General features: G+C 44.5%; 1 protein-coding gene across 4 annotated transcripts; it reads right to left on the reverse strand.

Annotated features, from left to right (window-relative positions):
• Positions 1-10,351: 10,351 nt before the first annotated feature.
• On the reverse strand, positions 10,352-12,684 carry SCO2 (synthesis of cytochrome C oxidase 2). 4 transcript variants are annotated; one of them, XM_072147605.1, is made up of 2 exons: positions 12,548-12,684; positions 10,352-11,342 (listed from the first exon to the last, which is right to left on the reverse strand). In XM_072147605.1, the coding sequence occupies exon 2, from the start codon at positions 11,339-11,341 to the stop codon at positions 10,514-10,516; it is 828 nt and encodes a 275-aa protein (XP_072003706.1). In that variant the 5' UTR covers position 11,342; positions 12,548-12,684; the 3' UTR covers positions 10,352-10,513. The 4 variants fall into 4 exon arrangements, with proteins under 4 accessions (XP_072003706.1, XP_072003703.1, XP_072003704.1 ...); XM_072147602.1 differs by lacking the exon at positions 12,548-12,684 and adding an exon at positions 12,368-12,541; XM_072147603.1 differs by lacking the exon at positions 12,548-12,684 and adding an exon at positions 12,324-12,412.
• Between the last annotated feature and the right edge of the window lie 8,224 nt (positions 12,685-20,908).

The following is a 20,908-nucleotide window of genomic DNA, read 5'->3' on the forward strand; positions in this document are numbered from 1 at the left end:
TGATCTGGCAATGGTTAAAGAGACATGGTTCAATGTAACTAGATTGGTATGGCAGAAATGGGCTCCCTCAATAAGACATTGCCAGTCACATTTGTGGGTTATGGCAGCTGAGCCGAAAATGTGATGTAACTCCCCATACAGGCTAATGTTACAATATGGCCCTTGGTAGATATTCTGACAAATATCTGAGATGCAGTACAGTTTCATATACATTAGGATGAGGACCTCCAGTTGTCTTGGTGAACCTGCATCGTAACTACAGTGGACACAGCCAAAAGCACTCTACTCTGACACTTATCGGGTACCAGTTTTTGGGATCCTCCTTGATTTCATACTCCAGTCATCAACCTATCCTCTCCCCAAACTCGCTTCTCAAAAATAAACTCAATCCTATGGCTCATGTCTTCATGCATTTCCGTGGTAACATGGGCTAGTCCGATCTTGAGCTCTTCACCGGGATGTGCTGTTGAAATGGCACAGGTAGTTATAAGCCAACTGTTCTTTAACACCTGAGGTTGCCAGAAGGGCCCCCATACACACAAAACTCTGCTGATAAAGCTTAAGGTAAACCTTAACAATTTGGGTCCCAAAGTTCTAATACCTATAGAAATTTTCAGACCAGATTTGTTCTCTTAAAGAGAGCCTGTTATGCAAATTAACCCATACAAAATAAAGACTTCGTTAAAAGCATTGCCTTTATCCCTAAATGGTTCCTTTCCATGGCTACAATGTTACAAAAATCAGTTTGTAAACTCAGAATGCATGATTCCATTAGGTGATTTGCATATAGGTTTTTACTTGCATTGCTCTGCATCCTTGTTCCTGGTTGACTGACAGGTTATGATATTCTGTGTGAAGAGCTTTGTTACATGATTGAGCACTTTGTCATCCTGGTCACATGAATTAATCTAAGGCCCTGTTACATACATGAGGTAGTCACAGATGTATTTGGTCACATGAAATCACAACAGCCCCCATAAAGGATGTTGAGAAGTAGAATTCTATGGAGGATGGGGAGGAGTAGAGGTCCATGGAGGCTGCTGTGATTTAATGTGATCAGACATATGCATGGGGTAGTTTGCTAGTGTTTGAAGGCTAATGGACCTTTGATGTCACCATGGTCACATGCCCTACTGAGAAGAGGCATTGGTTGTGGGAAGGAGTAGATGGGAGTGGCTGGCCGAACAGGTCACGCCCCCTCTGATGCTAGGGAATAGAAAATAAAGTTGATAGAATAAGGGCTAAAGCATATAAATGTACCCTGTGTTTTTTTTTTCCCTCCATTTCCAAAAGTTGTGGCTTTAATTAATAATCTTTCTTGACCAAAAACTAGAAAAGCAGCAATCAATAAAGATTAATCACATCTAAGACAATGCTGCTATAATGCTCAGAGTCCTATCTTAAGCATTGCATTTGGTCTGAAATCTGGCCAGGGCATAGTACAGTGATGGGCAACCTTTTGAGCTTGGTGTGTCAAAATTCGCCAAAAAAACGAGCATAACTCGGGTGGTGTGTCACCTTGACAAAAAAACATAGTTTTGTGATATTTATAGTTTAAATAACAAATATGTACAATTATTTAACTTCTAGGGTAATTTAATCCTGTGTTGTGTGATTGATCCTACCATGTACTATAGTATGGCAGTATATGGGGATTTTCCACATCATCTATTTATTACAATGTGCTGGACAATCTCTCAGCCTCCTGGCTACTGCACCTGGCCGTGTAGGAGCCGAGGATGAAACTTAACTCTCCTGGTGCCGCGTGTCACTGAAAATGGCTATGCGTGTCAGCACTGACACGCGTGTCATAGGTTGGCCATCACTAGCATAGTACATGCTTCACGGCGTTCAGATGTGGTGTTTGTATCGAGTATAAAATTCAATATAACTGCTGAGGAGAGGACATTTGCCTTATTACATCAACATTGCATTTTGCACATGCATGTGTGAATGTTGCATTAACATTTGCATTTTGGTAACACAATGTTAGAGCACTTGCGTTTCTGCTGTGCATACACACTGTGGAATACCCACCAGGAAGCAACTGATCACTCCCCCATGTTGGTTATACCAGGGACAATGCAGACAAAGGGGAGAAACACCTGAGGCGTTATAATCCCTTCAGTTGCAGTTCTTGCAACTGTTGGACACCCTTGACAAACTTTTTGGGTATTTAATAAGAGCAATGTGTCTTCAGTATGATGATAGGATGAATAGCATAGGGAAAATAGCAGGTGTAAACTGAATGTTGTATGTCTGCCCTTAGAGGTAGGTGGAGGTTTTGGACTTGCTTAAAGGGAACCTGTCCCCAGAAGGCAGAATTTCACTGGTGTCAGGTCACAATAGGCACTGCAGATTACATTTCATAACAGAATGGCATCTGCGCTCCCCTCTGGTCGTGTAATATCCCCAGAATATGAGCTTCCTTGCTCATTTACATAAGTCTCCACTCGCCCCCCGCTGGTAATTAATTATTGCCCCTCCCACATCCCCCCCTCCTTGACATCGGCTCACCGCACAGGAAACATTGCGCCTGTGTGGTGAGCTGTACATCCTGGCGTCTGCAGTTCGCTGCTCGATGTGCCACGCAGCAAACTGCGCATGCGCACCTTCACTGCGGTTTTCAACAAGCGGGGGGACCAGGGGGCGTCGGAAAGGTGAGTACAGTGTTATTTATTTATTTATTTTTATAGACTTGAGTATAAGCCATGTTAGTCTTTTTTCAGCACCATTTTTGTGCTGAAAAACTCTGCTTATACTCGAGTAAATATGGTACTTAGCCGCCACAGCATGGAACGGAGCAGCGCACAAGCAAGGAGTTGGGCCCCCATTTTATATTGAACTTTGTTGGTATTCCCCTGTTTTTTGTATTTTGGTTTATAGTTCCATTGGGAGATAAGCATCTTTTGTCCAAGTATATGCGATTGGTGCATGATATGCTATACGTTTTTGCTATTTCCTTTTGGCTGGGTTATGAGTCAAGTATATTAGTCCAGCCCTCTAAAACCACTTCAATTCGGTATGTGGCCCCATGGAAAAATTGCCCACCCTTGCTTTAGTAGATATGTTATAAAAAAAAAAATTTTCTCTCTGCTGTGGCATTGAAACCCTGGAATGTAAATTCTGAGCATGCTCAGTATAAAAAAAAAAAAAACACACACGGATCACCTGATGGTACAAGCTGATACAAATCAAGACCATCTGTCATCCATAGAAAACAATGGATGACAGGAGACTGAAAAAAAATAAGTTTTTGTCCAACTATCCACTACCTAATGGAAAAAGTAAAAACCAATGCTAGTGGGCACCGATAAAAGTTTGTGGAATACATTAGGATATAAACATTTTCAGTGGTCATTCGTTAATGGAACTGCAAAACGGAAGCCTGAATGCAGAGTGTCCCTAAGGGCGATGCCACTTGTCAAGGTTTTGAACAGTTTTAAAGCATGCGTTTTCAGAAATTAAGATAAACAGGTTCAAATCGGCTAAATGAATGGTAAACGTTCAAAAACGTGTGCGTTTTTAAATGGACTTTTTAAATGCTTTAACCCCTTCCCGCTCTGCGTCCGATATATCAGACGCTGAGTACAGTGACTTAGCGCTCAGCGTCCGATATATATCGGATGCAGGGCCGATGCCGGTTCAGCTCAAGATCTGAGCCGAACCGGCATTGGAAAACATGGGGTGCTGACTGTAACTAATAGCCGGCACCCCAGTGTAACACCTCCGATCACGGGTGCTTACCCCATTAAATGCTGCGGTAAGCGCGACCGTGGCATCTAACATGCCTCTGGGGGGTCTTTCCCCCACGATCGCGCCCCCCCCCAACCGTTTTTGGGGGGCACCGATCGTTGCTGTGGCATCTATGGGGTCCGATCTGGACCCCAGTGTTGCCTGCAAAAGCACTGCCTGTAAGATGGCGTCTATGACATCATATGCATGTGCATAGCCTGACACTGCTAATACCCTGCAATACATCAGTACTGCAGAGTATTATCATGAACAAGCAATCACCATGTACCATGGTGGAAAAAGTAAAAAAAAAAGTCAAAATCATAACACAAACCCCACATATATAGTATCACCGTTTCGTAACAACCCGTAGAATAACAAATAAGAATTATTGAACCCGCACGAAAAATGCCATAAAAAAAAATGTTATAATCCCACAAAAAATGCTATAAAAAGTGATCAAAAAAACATGTACTCCAGAATGATACTGGTGCAAAGTACAACATGTCCCGCAAAAAACAAGCCATGAACCAGCTCCGTAGCCAAAAAAGTAACAATGTTATGGCACTTGGAAGACGGCAATACAAAAATGATAGATTTTTCCCTACATTAGGGTTTTATTTGACAAATTTAGTAAAACATAAGAAAATATATTCATGTATGGTATCCCCGTAGTCGTATCGACCTGTAAAATAAAGATAAAATGATTATTAGGCTAAACGGTGAACACCAAAAAAAAAAAAAATCCAGTACAGAATTGATGCTTTTCTACTCCTGCCCTCAAAAAGAAGTTCCTAAATTTTCAACAATGGGGGATGCCAACCCCAAAATGGTAACACTGGAAAAAGCATCTCGTCCTGCAAAAAAAATGCCCTCACATGGCCCCAATAACGAAAAAGCAAAAATTTTATAGCCTACAAAAGGGGCCAATGAGGAAACTAAAATCCTGGCAGCTGCAGGTCCCTCCTGCCCTTCTGCACCTCGCTGTGCGCTCATAAAACAAGTAACGCCCAAATGTGGGGGGTCTCTGTACTCGGGAGAAATTATAGAACAAATTGTATGGTGGGTTTTCTCTTTTTATCTTTTGGGAATGTGTAAATTTTAGGGCTAAATGAACATATAACCGGCACAATTTGACCATTCTAAATTTCACCTCCATTTTGATTCAATTACTATGAAGATCTCAAGGGGTTAACAATCTTCGTAAAAGCTGTTTCTGATACCTTGAGGGGTGCAGATTTGAAAATGGGTTGGTTATATAGGGAGTTTTGATGCTAAAAATGTAAAATTTCAAAACTGTATTTATCCCCAAAATAGTCAATTCTGAAAATCCGGAAAAACGATATTCAATTTGTAAGCCGCGTGACATCAAAATAAATTATCCAGACATTTCAAAAATTATGAAAATGTAAAGTAGACATATGGGCAATGTTATTCAGAAACTTATTTAGGTGGTAAATCTATCTGCATGAAAACGCAATGATTTTGAAAATTCATAATTTTTCCTTTTTATTTTTGTAAATAAACGCAAAACTTATCAGCCAAAATTTACCACAAAAATGAAGTACAAAATGTGGAGAAAAAAAACAAACAAAAAATCAGGCTGAGCCTTAAGCTACAAAATGGCTGAGTCCTTAAGGGGTTAAAATGGTCCACGGCATCACCCAAAGGGTTTGGCGATTAGGCTGCTTTGCATTTACTCTGGACTTGCATGCAAATCAGACAGGCTTTATGTTGTGGAAAATCTACAGTCATTAAAATTGGCTGCCTCTTTGTGAATCAGCTGTCCCTAAAGGAGGACATGGGGTGTAGGACTGTTTTCTCTTTCAGTGCTGCAAAAGCATTTGACAGCATTGAGAGAGATTTTCCATTTTGTCCCCCAAGACGGCCCCCTGGAGGTCGCTTCCCATTCTTCTGTAGGGACAGGAAGTTGAAAGTATTTAAAGCTCCTCCCTCAACCTCCCAACAGTGTTTTTTCTGTCCCTACAGGGTAAAGGTTGAGAGTAAAATCCTCTCTACCCCTCCGGGTGGGGGGGGTGGGGGAGATAGGTCTCGTACCTTCCGGGGTGCTTATCCTCCCCAGGCCTCCCTCGTCCGAGCTCCCTGGGGTCTGGGATGCCCCTTGGGCCGTGCTGGCTGCCATATGGCTCCTGATGGGGTCTGCAGCAGTCGGCACATCATCCACGTGTGCAAGCGATGCCTGGGAGATGGGCTGCAGCTGATGACATCATACGCCGGAAGGTGAGTATATTCAAGACCGTGGTGTAGTTTCACTTCTGGGGGCTCTCCATGGGGCTTGATATCAAGGCGGATGAGGCTGAGACACGATCCCTAACCCTGGGCTCTGTAAGTAAAAATGCCTTTTATGGTGATGTTGTTTTTTTTTCCTTATAAGCACTATAAGTTCAGATCTCTTATAGGGGTCACTCCCTGATTAAGAGATTTCCTGAAAATTGAAGATAAGGTAGAAGAGAAGTCTGTGGTAGACAAATTATTTGGGAGACTGAGACAAAAGAAAACCAGAGTTTTTCCTACTATTAAAAAAATCTGAAAGGTCTTGTTGTAGATGAATGGAAAGAGCCAGAGAAACGTCTGAACATTCCTAAAGACTTCAAGAACCGCTTACTCTTTGACCTGGAAGAGACCAGGTTATGGGATAATATACCCAAAGTGGACATCCCAATTCCCAAATTTGTGAAGAAGACGGACTTGCACTTTGAAGATTCTACTCAGGGATGTGATGAATAGAAAATCGGACTGTCTACTCAAGAAGTTGTGGGAATCATCTATGGCCACAATAAAGGCAAATATTGCGGCAACTTCAGTATCCCGTAGTCTCCTTGGTTGGGAGGATTGGAACATCATCTCAGAGAAGGTACCCCTAGAGAAGAAATTTTGGATTCTCTACCATTACTGAAGTCTGTTACTGCCTTTTTAGCGGACGCCTCAGCAGAATCAATTTGTTTTACCCCAAGGGAAGCTGCTCTTTCAAATGCTACCAGACAGGCTCTTTAGTTGAAGCAGTGGTCAGGGAATATCCGCTCTTAATCAAAATTATGCAGCCTTCCTTTTTCAGGTGAGTTCTTGTTCGGGTCTGAGCTTGATGAAATTCTAGACAAAGCTGCGGAAAAAAAGAAAGGCTTTCAGGAACCAAAACCTGCTCAAAAGAAGCTGTTTTTTTTTTTTGAGGCTTTAGGACAAACAGAGACCAGCCAAAAAATAAAGGCAAGCCATCCCCCCCAAGGGGGAAAAATAAGCCCTTTATCTTCAGCTCCTCTAAGCAAGAAAAGAAGCAACGACGACAAAGAACGGGTGGGTGACTTCTATTGTCCAGTATGGCTATTCTATAGAGTTTGTCTTCTCCTCCTCATCGATTTATCTTATTCAGGCAATCCTCGAGGAATCTGACTCAACACCTTTGGGAGCAAGGGTCTACCCTGCTGAACTTGGAAGTGGTCTGTCCAGTCCCACCAGAAGAGAAAGGTACAGGTCATTATTCTCATCTTTTCTTAATAAAGAAACCAAGTGGGTCCTACAGATTAATCATACATTTAAAGTACTTGAACAAATGGGTGACATATATCAGGTTCAAAAAGGAGTCAATAAAATCGGCCACCCCATTGATAACTCACAATGCGTTCTTGTGTACATTAGATCTCAAGGACGCATATTATCATGTTCCAATTTATGCAGATTCCCAGAACTATTTTCCTTTTGTTGATATTTCACCCTCATGGGAAGAGTTTCATTTTCTATTCCCAGCCTTACCTTTTGGTCTTTCTTCAGCCCCCCGAATATTTACCAAGATCATGGCGGAGGTGGTCAAATACTAAAGGACCGAAGAAGTCCTGGTGGTCCCATACCTGAACGATTTCCTATTGGTTGGAGACTCGATAAGCCACTTAGAAAGACAAAAGAAAGTAACAATAGAAGTTTTTCAGGAGCTGGGATGGATCATAAACTTAGAAAAGTCAGATCTTGTTCCCAACCACATAAAAGAATTTTTGGAGGTATCTTTAAATTCTTTAACTCAGACATCTTATCTTCCTCAGGAAAAAGCGGACAGGCTTCTGCAAAAGATCATAGATTATCAGAAGAAGAAATTCATTTCAATTCAGACAGCGATGAGTCTACTAGGAACTATGACCTCATGTATCCAGAGTGTAACCTAGTGCCAGAACCACACAAGACCCTTGCAGTCCTGGATCCTGTCAAGATGGGACAGAAATCATCATCACCCAAACACATGGCTGGAGATTCCTTCAAGAGTAAAAAAAAATCCTTAAATTGTTGGAAGGAACCCGAACACTTACAAAAAGGTGTGAACTGGGTAACTTGGCCAGTAGTTCAAATTCAGACAGATGCCAGCACTTCAGGTTGGGAAGCGCTTCTGCCAGGGAGATATCATTCGGGACTAGTAACCCTATACATGTCTCAGGCATCGTCAAACGAAAGAGAACTGAAGGCTGTCCTGAAGACTGTAGAAGCGTGCACAAAGGATCTCAAGGGGAAACATCTAAAAATCTTTTGACAATACATCTACGGTTGCATATTCAAAGAGACCGGGCAGAACAAGGTCAAAGAAGCTTCAAACAATCTCACAAAAAATATTTTTTTGGGAAGAGGAGAACATACTGTTGATTTCTTATGTCCATATGAAGGTCTCAGAAAACGAGATAGCAGATTACCTCGGCAGAACACCAATACTTCCTCACGAGTGGAGTTTGAACATCAAAATCTTCCAGGAGATTGATGGAAGTTTGGCCTCATCTGAGGACAATCTCTTTGCATCAACGGCAAATTCGAAAGCCAAAAAATTCTACTCCCTAAACCCAAAAGAAGTTCCTGGGGATTGGATGCCTTCTCCCAGACCTGGGAACAAGATCTTCTCTATGAGTTTCCCCCGATTCCGGCAATCAGCAAGGCTCTCCAAAAAATACTGTTAAGCCCGGCCAAAGTGATTCTGGTGGTTCCTTTTTGGCCAAAGAAAGAGTTTGTTAACGACTCCTATAAAAACTAGCCTTGGATTATCCATTCATTCAAGATTCCGGATCTGATTCCTGAATTTGAAAGGTCTCTCCTTTAAGGTAAAAAACTTTAAGAAACAGTAGGAAACCTGTAACTCATGCTATTTACTTAAAGATATGGAAAAGATTCTGTGCTTGGGCAAAGAACCAACCTAACCAAGATTCTCCTAATGTTTGCCAAATTCTTCATTTCCTGCAGGAGGTATTCAATAAAGGTTTACGATCCAGCACCCTGAAAGTCCAGGTGTCGGCTTTGAGCGCCGAAAAACAAAGGAAGAAAAGCATCTAAATCGACAAATATGATCAGAGAATGTTATGATCTCAAAGTTGTTCCTGTTCCTATGTCAGTAAAAGCTCACTCTACCCGAGCAGTATCCACATCTTGGGCAGAGAGAGGTGCAGCATCAATTGAAGAAATTTGCAGAACGGCTACTTGGAGCTCAAATTCTACCTTTGTCAACCATTACCAACTAAATGTAGCAGTATCAAGAGATTTGGCTTTCGGCCGCAAAGTTATTCAGGCTGTGGTCCCTCCCTAACGGGATAATTTGTCACCAGGGGGCCGTCATGGGGGACGAAGTGGGTTTCCATAAGTCCACCATGACGGCCCTAATATTTCACTCCCCCTTTTTGTGTATCTTCTTCTGTAAATAATGTGTGTGACTGTAACATACTAAATAAAATTGAGTTGAAACCTATACTGGTGTAGTTATTTGGTAAAACACTGGTGGGAGGTTGAGGGAGGAGCCTTAAATGTTCTCAATTTCCTGTCCCTACAGAGGAAGGGGAAGCAACCTCCAGGGGGCCGTCTTGGTGGACTTATGGAAACCGAATTACTGAAGGACTAATTCCTTTTTTTTTTGGGTGGTGAAGATTTGATGGCCTCCACTTTCTGTAGTGGGTGCAGCTTTTACATTCTGGCCTTTAGGTAAGGGATAATGGCTTGCTTTCTGAAAAAGGTTTCTACTACCATCAATTAGTGGGTGTCACTATGCAGATGACAAGGTTGTTTGCGGAGGATGTGTGTGGGACTGATTAATGATTATAGAAAATATTCCAAGCTTACTACGAATTGGGGTTCCACACGAGAGGTGGAGGTCTCTATGGGTCAGGTAGAGATTGTGTCATCCTTTAAATATATGAGAGTATAAGTATACCCTGATCTGCTGAACTATGTACTTCTTAATCTGTCACCCATGCTTGCTAAGAGCTACTTGATACTTGGTGTGTATAATCAGTTATATTTTTTCACTGCACAGAAGTAGCATCTGCTTAGGAATACATAACAGTACAAGTTCATGCATCAGTATTATGAAGCCAAGAGCAAAAGTGAATTGTAACAACGTTCTATTTATGACAGCAATATGCAGAGTGTACAGTGTTGTCCTATAAAATAGCACACAAAACTGAATAGTACAGCCTAAAGTTTCATGTGGAGTGTAATATGAATAGTGTTTAGAGTTTCCAACACTGAAAACACTGATGGAAAAAAATGGAAACGCTCAATAGTTTTTCCAATTTTATGCCAATGGCCACCACGGGTGACATTTATATGCATGAACCATCTTATAAAGAATGCATACACTGACTGACAGCTTCAATAATATTTTATTGCCATCTTTTGTGCACCATCATAGTTAAGATTTACGATATTGTAATCGCCAAGGTAAAATGTCCCCAAAACATCTTGGGCCCAAGTAAATAGAAAAGCTGAAAAAGTTTACAGTTCAGTGGCAAAATGTGCTAAACTATCAGCTGAATATTGACTTGTAGGTCTTCATATGTCTTTTTATACTTTCAGCTATCTCATGATCACTTTTACTCCTGTTATAGTAATCCGTGAACAGTCCATCAGGATTCAGCAGATATATGATAATGGTGTGATCGACAATGTAATCATTATCCTCATCCCGAGGTCCTAAGCTGTAGTACACACGATATGCCTGAGCTACCGCCTTTATCTGCTCCTCCGTGCCGGTCAGACCCTTGAGACGTGGATGGAATTCGCTAACATACTTTGCTAGTGCTGCAATATTATCACGCTCTGGGTCCACTGAAATAAACACAGGCAGCACAGGGGGCAAAGAAGGGTCCTTGTCCAACTGGGACACTGTAGAACTCAGTTTCTGCAATTCATCCGGACAAATATCAGGACAATGAGTAAAGCCAAAGTACATCAACACCCAGTTACCTCTCAAGTCTTTTTTACTGCAGGGCTGGCCATTATGATCAGTAAGGCTAAAGTCTCCCTGACCAACTGCTATAGTACGGAGCTGCTCAATGCGTCCCAGCTTCTTCTTCTCCCTTTTCTCCCACCGGAGATATTGCCAGATTCCCACGGCAGTTCCTCCAATAATAAAGCTAACAAGCAGTCTTGTTCGCAATGATATTGGAGGCTTTGAGGACCCTGGTTGCTGGGAATTCTGTAATGGAAGAGACGTGGAGATTTCTCTTGCCGAGGCCAACCATTTTATCTTGTTTGTATAGTCCTTTGGTGTCATCCTGACTGGATGCATAACCCCCTGATGTAGGCAAGAATATGGAGGTGACTTCCAAATATGTTGTATACACCGCAGCATCCTATAGATGAGGAATTATAAGAATTTAACATGGTTAGAATTATGCATCTATGCGATTTATACAAATCCAAACACCTAGACCAATGCCCATAGAAGAGACACCTGTAAAGCAGTTATTATAAGGCAAAATGAAAATTCAACTACCGGTAGGTAGAAGAGGGTTAATGAAGACACGTCAATAACACGGTAGCTAAAAGTAGTTTCCTTGTAGAAACAAGTCTGGAAATCCCCCTGAGATCCTACATAAGACTCATGCCGTGACCACAGAGATCTGCTCTGTTATATTCTAGAGAAAGTATCCCCGCAGAATCACTCATTAATACAATGAATATGAGAGGAAGAAGTGTCTAGGGATAGTCACTGCTGCTGGAGGATTATCTAAATATCTGTCATTTATATGTTTGTGCAGGTTATTTTACATTATGGGGGTCATTTACTAAGGGCCCGATTAACGTTTTCCCGACGTGTTACACGAATATTTCCGATTTGCGCCGATTTCCCCTGAATTGCCCCGGGATTTTGGAGCACGTGATCGGATTGTGGCGCATCGGTGCCGGCATGCACGCGACGGAAATCGGGGGCGTGGCCGAACGAAAACCCGACGGATTCAGAAAAACTGCCGCATTTAAAAAAAAAAATGTGTAGCGAAAATTACACTTACCTTCACTCAGATCTGCTAAACCGATTAGGGAAGCTGTGTGCAGCGCTGCGCAATCTGTGTGTGCTATGTAAATCAAGGAATTATTATTATTAAACCGGCATGCTGAGTTCAGTTCAACAGTTCTACGTTGCTCAAATATATGGGAATTGTATTACTTTCAGTATTGTGAGAAATATATTCCTTGAATCTTCTGCAGTAACATAAAACAAGCTGGCAAACATGCACACAAGAACTTGCTGCCTTTGTGACCTGATGTATGCAAAATGTGGGTACAATCTGCAGGACTTTAACAATACATTTATGCCTTCTAATATTAAATACCAGCCAAGGTCCATGGTTGAGCAGTGCAGGACCCTCTATCTCACCCTAGCAGTATTGCAGTGTCCTGGATTCTACATGTCAGGGGGAAGCTTCCCCTCCCAGCACGAGTCATACATCACACTGCAGGCGGTGCCACTGCTAATGGACCCGGGCACCACAGCTCTGCACAAAGTGATGCATGTATGGACGCCTCAGCATAGACCCCATAGATATCACTCACAAACCTCGTGCTCTCCTGCCACAGAAGGTTAAAAGGAAAATTCTAGGAAGCTGAAGGACCTGCGGTGATGTCTTGATCATGTGATCAGTCATGTGGCCGGAAGAGCTCAGCCCTTTGTTGTGCAGCTCAGTCTCATCCAATAGACCTTAGCTCTATGTGTGTTGCTCTGTACATGAGTGACATCTTATTCATGTAAAATCTACACAAGACTCTTGACATAAGAAAGATGAAGTACTATAACTTATGATGATTTATGTATGTATAGATGTGTGTATATATATGTATATTCTGTGAAAGTTGTATGTATGTGTGTGTATATTTTCTGTATATACTGTTTATACATGTGTATTTGCTGTATGTGTGTAGATGTATATACTGTATGTGTGTGTATATATGCTGTATGTATATGCAGCATTGGTGATATTTATCAGGGCTTCTGCGCCATGTCAATTTTAGTTTTACACTACATGGCGCCATGCTGTATTCATTTTATACTACATGGCGGCACGCTGTATGAATTTTACACAACATGGCGGTACATTATATCTATTTTATACTACATGGTGGCACGTTGTATGTATTTTATACTAAATGGCGGTATTCTGTATGCATTTTATATTACATGGTGGCATGCTGTATGCATTTTATACTACATGGCTGCACGCTGTATGCATTTTATACTACATGGCTGCACGCTGTATGCATTTTATACTACATGGCGGCAAGCTGTATGCATTTTATACTACATGGCGGCACGCTGTATTCAGTTTATACTATATGGCAGCACGCTGTATGCATTTTATACTAAATGGCGGTACTCTGAATGCATTTTATACTACATGGCAGTACACTGCATGCATTTTATACTACATGGCGGCACGCTGTATGCATTTTATACTACATGGCGGTACGCTGTATGCATTTTATACCACATGGTGGCACGCTGTATTTATTTTATTTTACATGGCGATATGCTGTATGCATTTTATACTACATGGCGGCACACTTTATGTATTTTATACTACATGGCGGTACACTGTATGCATTTTATACTTCATGGCGGTACGCTGTAAGCATTTTATACTACATGGTGGCACCCTGTATGTATTTTATGCTACATGGCGGTACGCTGTATCTATTTTTTACTACATGGCGGCACGATGTATCTATTTTCTACGCCATATCATATATAATACATGTATTGGGGGGGTGGGGGCGTCTCTCTATGGCTCGCCTCAGGTAGCAGAAAGGCTTGATTCACCCCTGGGGACACCTCATGGTTATCAAAAATGACAGCAGTGAGCATGTATAAGAGGTGCTTCAGGTGCTTATGAGGAATATAGTATATGTAAGAAATATACATAAGGCTGCATTCACATGTGGCGTCACGGCAAACCACAGTGGGTGTTGCTTGACCCAATCACATGCGTTTCCATTCAAGCACATGCGATCAGTTACAAGCACCTGCTGTTTTTTCATTATTTAAAGGGGTATTCTCGTCTGGGCATTCACATTCAGTTTCATTAATCTGCCATGTATAAACATTTCTTCAGTTAGATGTTATTAAAAAAAATATTCCTGTGTGAAGATAATTTCTCATAAATGTAGTCGTGTTGTCCCAGGCCCGACGTCAGCACCCGGCTGACCCGGGCAAGAGCTCCAATGGGGGCCCAGCACAACGATGTGACGCCGTATTACGGGGCCCAGGTTCACGGCTGATTGCAGGCCGCATAGGAGGTGGGCGGAGAGGTAGTGGGACGGCTGCTGCTGAAGGTTAGCAGCCCTGCCTTGCCCTACCCACCTCACCTGTGGCCGCCCGCCCTGTGCTCTCTGGACCGCCCTGCGCTCCCCGGCCCGCCCTGCGCTCCCCAGCCCGCCCGCTTCACCTGCGGCCTACCCCGGCCTGCGCGCCCTACGTCTGACTGTGGCTGAGCCCAGCCTGCCCGCCCTCCGTCTGACTGTGGCCGAACCCGGTCTGCGCGCCCTCCGTCTGACTGCGGCCGAGCCCGGTCTGTGCGTATGTGCTGTATATACTGGATGCATGTGTATATATGCTGTATGTTTGTGTGTATGTGTTGTATATACTGGATGTGTGTGTATATATGCTGTATGTCTGTGTGTATGTGCTGTATATACTGGATGTGTGTGTATATATGCTGTATATCTGTGTGTATGTGTTGTATATACTGGATGTGTGTGTATATATGCTGTATATCTGTGCGTATGTGCTGTATATACTGGATGTGTGTGTGTATATATGCTGTATATCTGTGCGTATGTGCTGTATATACTGGATGAGTGTGTATATATGCTGTATATCTGTGTCTATATGCTGTATATACTGGATGCGTGTGTATATACGCTGTATATCAGTGCGTATATGTTGTATATACTTGATGTGTGTGTATATATGCTGTATACCAGTGTGTATGCTATATATTCTGGATGTGTGTGTATATGTGCTGTATATACTAGATGTGTGTGTATATATGCTGTATATCTGTGGGTATGTGCTGTATATAATGGATGAGTGTGTATTGTGACAGGACCAGGGGAAAAGTGTTAAATGGTGTGTATGTTTCCCCTAGGTTTCTGTCCTACACTATTGCAACATCCCCCACCGGGGCCTAGCCTTTTCTGGGGGCCTGGAGACAGCTGGGGCCCGCAGTACCTGAGTGGCTGGCGGTTGCGGCCTAGGCACACTATTGTCACGGTGCTTGGTATGGGGAACCAGAGGGTAACCCTTTGGTGTCTAGAGTAGGAGTCTCTGTGTGGTGGACAGGGTGCCCATGATGGTGACAGCCGTAGTAGCAGGGATCAGACGGAGGCAGACGTTGAACAAAAATAACTTACAGTTCTTTATTGGAACCGACAGGAACAGTAGCAACGTGCCTTGACAAATAGTAGAATGCTGGAGATGCAGTTGGAGGGAGCCACAGGAGTAGATCATCAGCTTGGATGCAATGGCAGGCTGGAAGATAGCTGTGTCCTAGTAGGATGCTTCAGCTTGTCCTGGGTTGCTTCAGATATCACCCTTAAAGGTAGGATGATACCCCTTTCCTCTCACTGACTAACTCACTACACTCTTCAGGCAGGGAGCTGAGCTCTCCTGCTCTGGTCTGGTGTGCTGGCTGCACTGACTCTTCTCAGTCTGTTCAGACTCCCTGGTCTGACTGAGCTCTTCCTCTGAACTCTTCTAAATCTCACTGAGCTCTAGAACTTTCCTGACCAGGGGTTTTGTTACTCCCACTGGTAAGATGGTGGTTACTCCTCCAATTGCATCCCAGCTCACAGATACAATATATAGCACCTGTGATTGGTTGCTGGACTTACATCACATAAAACAATTAACTCCTGCCTTACCAGGCAGACTCTACCGCTGACAGTGACATGCTGTGGGGCTGATCAGACCCTTCACAGGCTGCAAGCTACATGGTGGGACGTATTCGCAATAACCCCTCTGCCTTGCATTGGCAGGGGTGTTGCATACCCCCGGGGCAGTTGAAAGAGCCGCCCTAGGCTTGACTACGGACTGGTTGATGTGCAGAGGACCAACCGCTGGCCAGCAGCGGGGAACCTCCGGGGGGTCCGTGTAAGCAATGGCAGGTAGAGGTAAATAAGGGCACTTTGGTGAAGTGCAGGCTACATGATCTGTATGGACAAGCCGCCCATGGTCCTAGAGACAGGCACCTGGGTTGGTGTCGGACTAAGACAAGGACATGTGAAGGCGAAGTGTGACAGTTGGTCGCTGACGCCATTAAACCAAACTGTACAGTAGGAAAGGTGTGGTGTCATGTACTGTAATCCACTCCTTGCACCAAGGCCTGTATATTTGTTATATAAACACTTCTTCCCTGGCGACAAACATATAGGGGCACATTTACTTACACGGTCCAGTCGCGATCCAGCGGCGGGTTCTCCGGCGCTGATTCGGGTTCTGCCGGGATCCACTAAGGTCCGTGCGCCGATATTCAGCAGGTGTCGCTGCTGCGCCGAGGTCCTCCGGAGTTCACCTGCTTTTTTCTGGTGTATGTGAGTGCTTGATCTTGCGACACAAATGGCTTTTTAAATTCCGCGGTTTTTCCGAATCCTTCGGGTTGTCCGGTGGCCACACCCCCGGTTTCTGTCGCATGAAAGTCGGAGCAATTGCGCCAAAAATCGAGCGCAGAGTGGAAATATTCGGGAAAAACCCGACGGATTCGCGGCTGCGGACCCTTAGTAAATGTGCCCCATAGTGTAGATATGCATTACATTGCCATATGTGACACAATAAGACATTATACAATATACAAGTACCTGCCGACTGAAATTATTACTCCTGTATGAGTGGTATCCAGGTGCTACATCTTTAACACCCCTGGTCCCCTAAGGACCCGCAGTTTACGGACTACCCCCACTTACAAAGCTTCGGTTTGAGGCATAAGATAGCGGTCAGGGTTTACATGAAGACGGTCCGACATGGCCACACTACAATCTGAAAAGCCTATAATAGGTTAGTGCAAACTACTGGCATAAATTGACAGTGCGCAAACATTTGGTAAACTCTCATTGGCTTAGGAGCCCAATGGGTACTGTGGGGAATTGCTCTGGTAGTTGACTGGTAGCAGTGCAGGAAGCAGTGACACACGCAGGTTTAAAAGTCCAACTTAAGTGTTTATTCACACTTGCAAAACAGAACACAAATTCAGCCTTGGCTTAGGCACATGCAAAAACATTATAAAAGTAATTCCTGCCCGGCTAGGCGCTGTCTAATACATTTTGAGGACCCTAGCTATCCGGGTACCAGGCTGCCTGGCACACGCTCTTGGCCAGCAGCAAGACAGGAGACCCTCAGTTACCTTTGCTGTGAGAATGCAATCTCGCTTTCAGCTCTCCAGGTAGGGCCTCCCCTACTGCTTCTGGCCTGCAGACTAAATCAGGCCCTAACGAGGCCTGTGACCTGCACCTGTGGGCTATACAAAAGCCCAGGACCGAAGCCCGGGTGGAGTAGGAGTCCCACTACCAGCCTACCCCTACTCCATAATAAGCAGGCCCAGTACGGACATTACCAATGTGTCTGTGTTAGCTAGGCCAACACAGACAAAACAGACTATTCCTGCTTATCATGTCTGCATTAACCCTTGGGTTACTGCAGACAAACCCAGGGCTTTTACCACCAGCATTTCATCTGCCTGTAAGACAGATAGTGGTTTTCCCACACAACACCTCTCACTTTCTCACATACCCTCCCCCTCAGTTCAGACCCACCGGGGCGAACTCCTGACATTAAGCAATGCGTTCGGGACAAGGCATCCGCATTGCCCTGTAGCTTCCCGGCTCTGTGCTCCACCATGAAACTGAAATTTTGGAGGGACAAGAACCACCTAGTGACCCTGGCATTCTTCTCCTTAGTTCTACTCATCCACGTGAGAGGAGAGTGGTCAGTTATGAGACGGAACTGTCGTCCCAGCAAGTAGTACCGTAGGGACTCTAATGCCCACTTTATCGCCAGACATTCCTTCTCTACGATACTGTAATTTTTTTCAGCTGGCGTGAGCTTCCTGCTCAGGTAAGTAATGGGGTGTTCCTCGCCATTCACCTCCTGAGACAGGACAGCTCCCAGTCCTATATCTGACGCATCCGTCTGCACAATAAACTCTTTCTTGAAGTTTGGCGCAATGAGGATGGGAGATCCACACAACGCAGACTTCAATGCCTGAAAAGCACCTTCTGCTTGTTCATTCCACCGCACCATGACAGGCCTTTTACCCTTCAGCAGGTCTGTCAGGGGAGCGGACATGGTGGCAAAGTTTGGTATAAACCGTCTGTAGTACCCTACAATGCCCAGGAATGCCCTGACTTGCTTTGTGCTCACTGGTTGAGGCCAACCCTGTATAGCGTCAATCTTGTTGATCTGAGGTTTAATTATACCTCGACCGATCACATACCCCAAATAGTGTGTCTCCTCCATTCCCAGCGCACACTTCTTGGGGTTTGCAGTCAGGCCCGCTGCCCTTAGAGAGTTCACTACGGCCTGTACCTTGGCCAAGTGACTCGCCCAGTCTTGGCTGTAGATGATAATGTCATCTAGATAGGCGGAGGCGTATCTCCTATGTGGCTTTAACACTATGTCCATTAACCGTTGAAAGGTAGCGGGGGCCCCATGAAGCCCAAACGGTAATACAACATAGTGAAAAAGGCCCTCAGGGGTGATAAAGGCTGTCTTTTCTTTAGCCCTATCTGTCAGGGGTACCTGCCAATATCCTTTAGTTAGATCCAGGGTGGTGAAGTACCGAGCACCCCCTAGTCTCTCAATAAGCTCGTCCACCCGGGGCATGGGATAGGCATCAAACTTAGACACCTCATTCAATTTTCTAAAATCGTTGCAAAATCGCAACGTCCCATCCGGTTTGGGAATTAGAACAATTGGACTGGCCCACTCACTTTTGGACTCCTCAATAACCCCTAGCTTCAGCATCTTCTGAACTTCTTCTGATATGGCTTGTCTACGAGCTTCAGGGACTCGGTACGGCCTTAATCTTACCTTTACCCCTGGCTCAGTGACAATATCATGTTTAATTACAGACGTGTAACCAGGCAACTCTGAGAACACATCTGTATTTCTTGCTACAAACTCTCGAGCCTCTCGCTGTTGCTCTTTGGTAAGGGTATCGGCTATTCGCACTTCTGCCTCCGGCACAGGCTTATCTGCGGCCGGTGAGGGTATCGCAGGAGGTGGACTAGCCAGGACCATCTCTGTATGCAGACTCTCTCTGTCTTTCCAGGCCTTCAACAGATTTACATGATAAGTCTGCTCGGGTTTTCTCCGTCCGGGCTGACGTATCCTGTAGTTCACCTCTCCTATTTTCTCTATAACCTCATACGGTCCTTGCCATTTAGCGAGAAACTTACTTTCTACAGTGGGGACTAGCACCAACACACGATCACCGGGACTAAAGCTCCTTACTTTTGCTGACCTGTTATAAACCCGGCTTTGAGTTCTTTGTGCCTCCTCCATATGCTCTTTGACAATGGGCATGACGGCTGCCACCCTGTCCTGCATATCTGCGATATGGTCTATTACACTTTTGTGGGGGGTGGGCTCTTGTTCCCATGTCTCCTTGGCTATGTCCAGGAGACCCCTGGGATGTCTGCCATACACTAACTCAAACGGTGAGAACCCAGTAGAGGCTTGTGGGACCTCTCGGATGGCGAACATTAAATATGGCAATAGTACATCCCAGTCCTTCCCATCCTTGTTTACCACCTTTTTTAGCATACTCTTTAAAGTTTTGTTGAACCGTTCTACCAATCCATCCGTCTGAGGATGGTACACAGAGGTGCGTAACTGTTTAGTATTAAAGAGCCGACATAGCTCCTTGGTGACTTTTGACATAAAAGGAGTCCCCTGATCTGTGAGGATCTCCTTGGGAAGTCCCACCCGGCAGAACATGGCAAACAACTCTTTAGCAATTAGTTTCGCAGAGGTGTGCCGCAGTGGGATGGCCTCAGGATATCGGGTAGCATAGTCCATGACTACCAGGATATGCTGATGCCCCCGAGCAGATTTAACTAAAGGACCGACCAAATCCATGGCGACCCTTTCAAAGGGTACCTCAATAATGGGCAGAGGTACCAACGGACTTCGAAAGTGTACCATGGGAGCATGCAATTGACAATCAGGGCAAGTTTCACAATACCTTTTTACCCTATCATACACTCCTGGCCAGTAAAAACGCTGCAAGATGCGTTCCAGAGTTTTTGTGGTACTCAGGTGCCCTCCCATCACATGCTTATGTGCAAGGTCTAACACCATCTGACGATATGGCTGAGGTACCATTAACTGCTCCCGGGTTTCACCGTGGACCTTATCAATGCGGTACAATAACTCCTGATTTACCACCACACGAGGGAACAACTTATCCGCACCTGGGTGCTGAGGTACGCCATTAATTTCTACCACATTTTCTCTGGCGCGGACCAGAGTGGGGTCCTGGAGTTGGGCAGTACCAAAGTTGTCACGGGATACCTCCAAATCAGACAACTGCGGTCCTGTCACTACCTCCTCAGTTTCGCCTGCCATAACATCTAGGGGAAACATTACACTTCCATCTTCTGTGGCGGTCACCCCTACGGCAGGAACTCCAGAGTCTGGGTCATCAGGCTCGGCTTCAGAGATCTGACCAGACAACACAGGAGAACAACCCCCCAACTCTTGGTTTCCCCGCCATAGAGTCCAGAACATGGGGAAGTCCCGTCCCAAGATAAGGTCATGGGGCAAGTTCTTGACAACCGCTGCCTCATGTAGTGTCTCTCCACAAGAGGTCTGGAAGTTAATAACTGTGGTGGGGTAGTCCTTTACGTCCCCATGGATGCACAGAACACC

Source organism: Engystomops pustulosus, chromosome 4 (genome assembly GCF_040894005.1).
Source record: "Engystomops pustulosus chromosome 4, aEngPut4.maternal, whole genome shotgun sequence".
Classification (NCBI taxonomy): domain Eukaryota; kingdom Metazoa; phylum Chordata; class Amphibia; order Anura; family Leptodactylidae; genus Engystomops; species Engystomops pustulosus.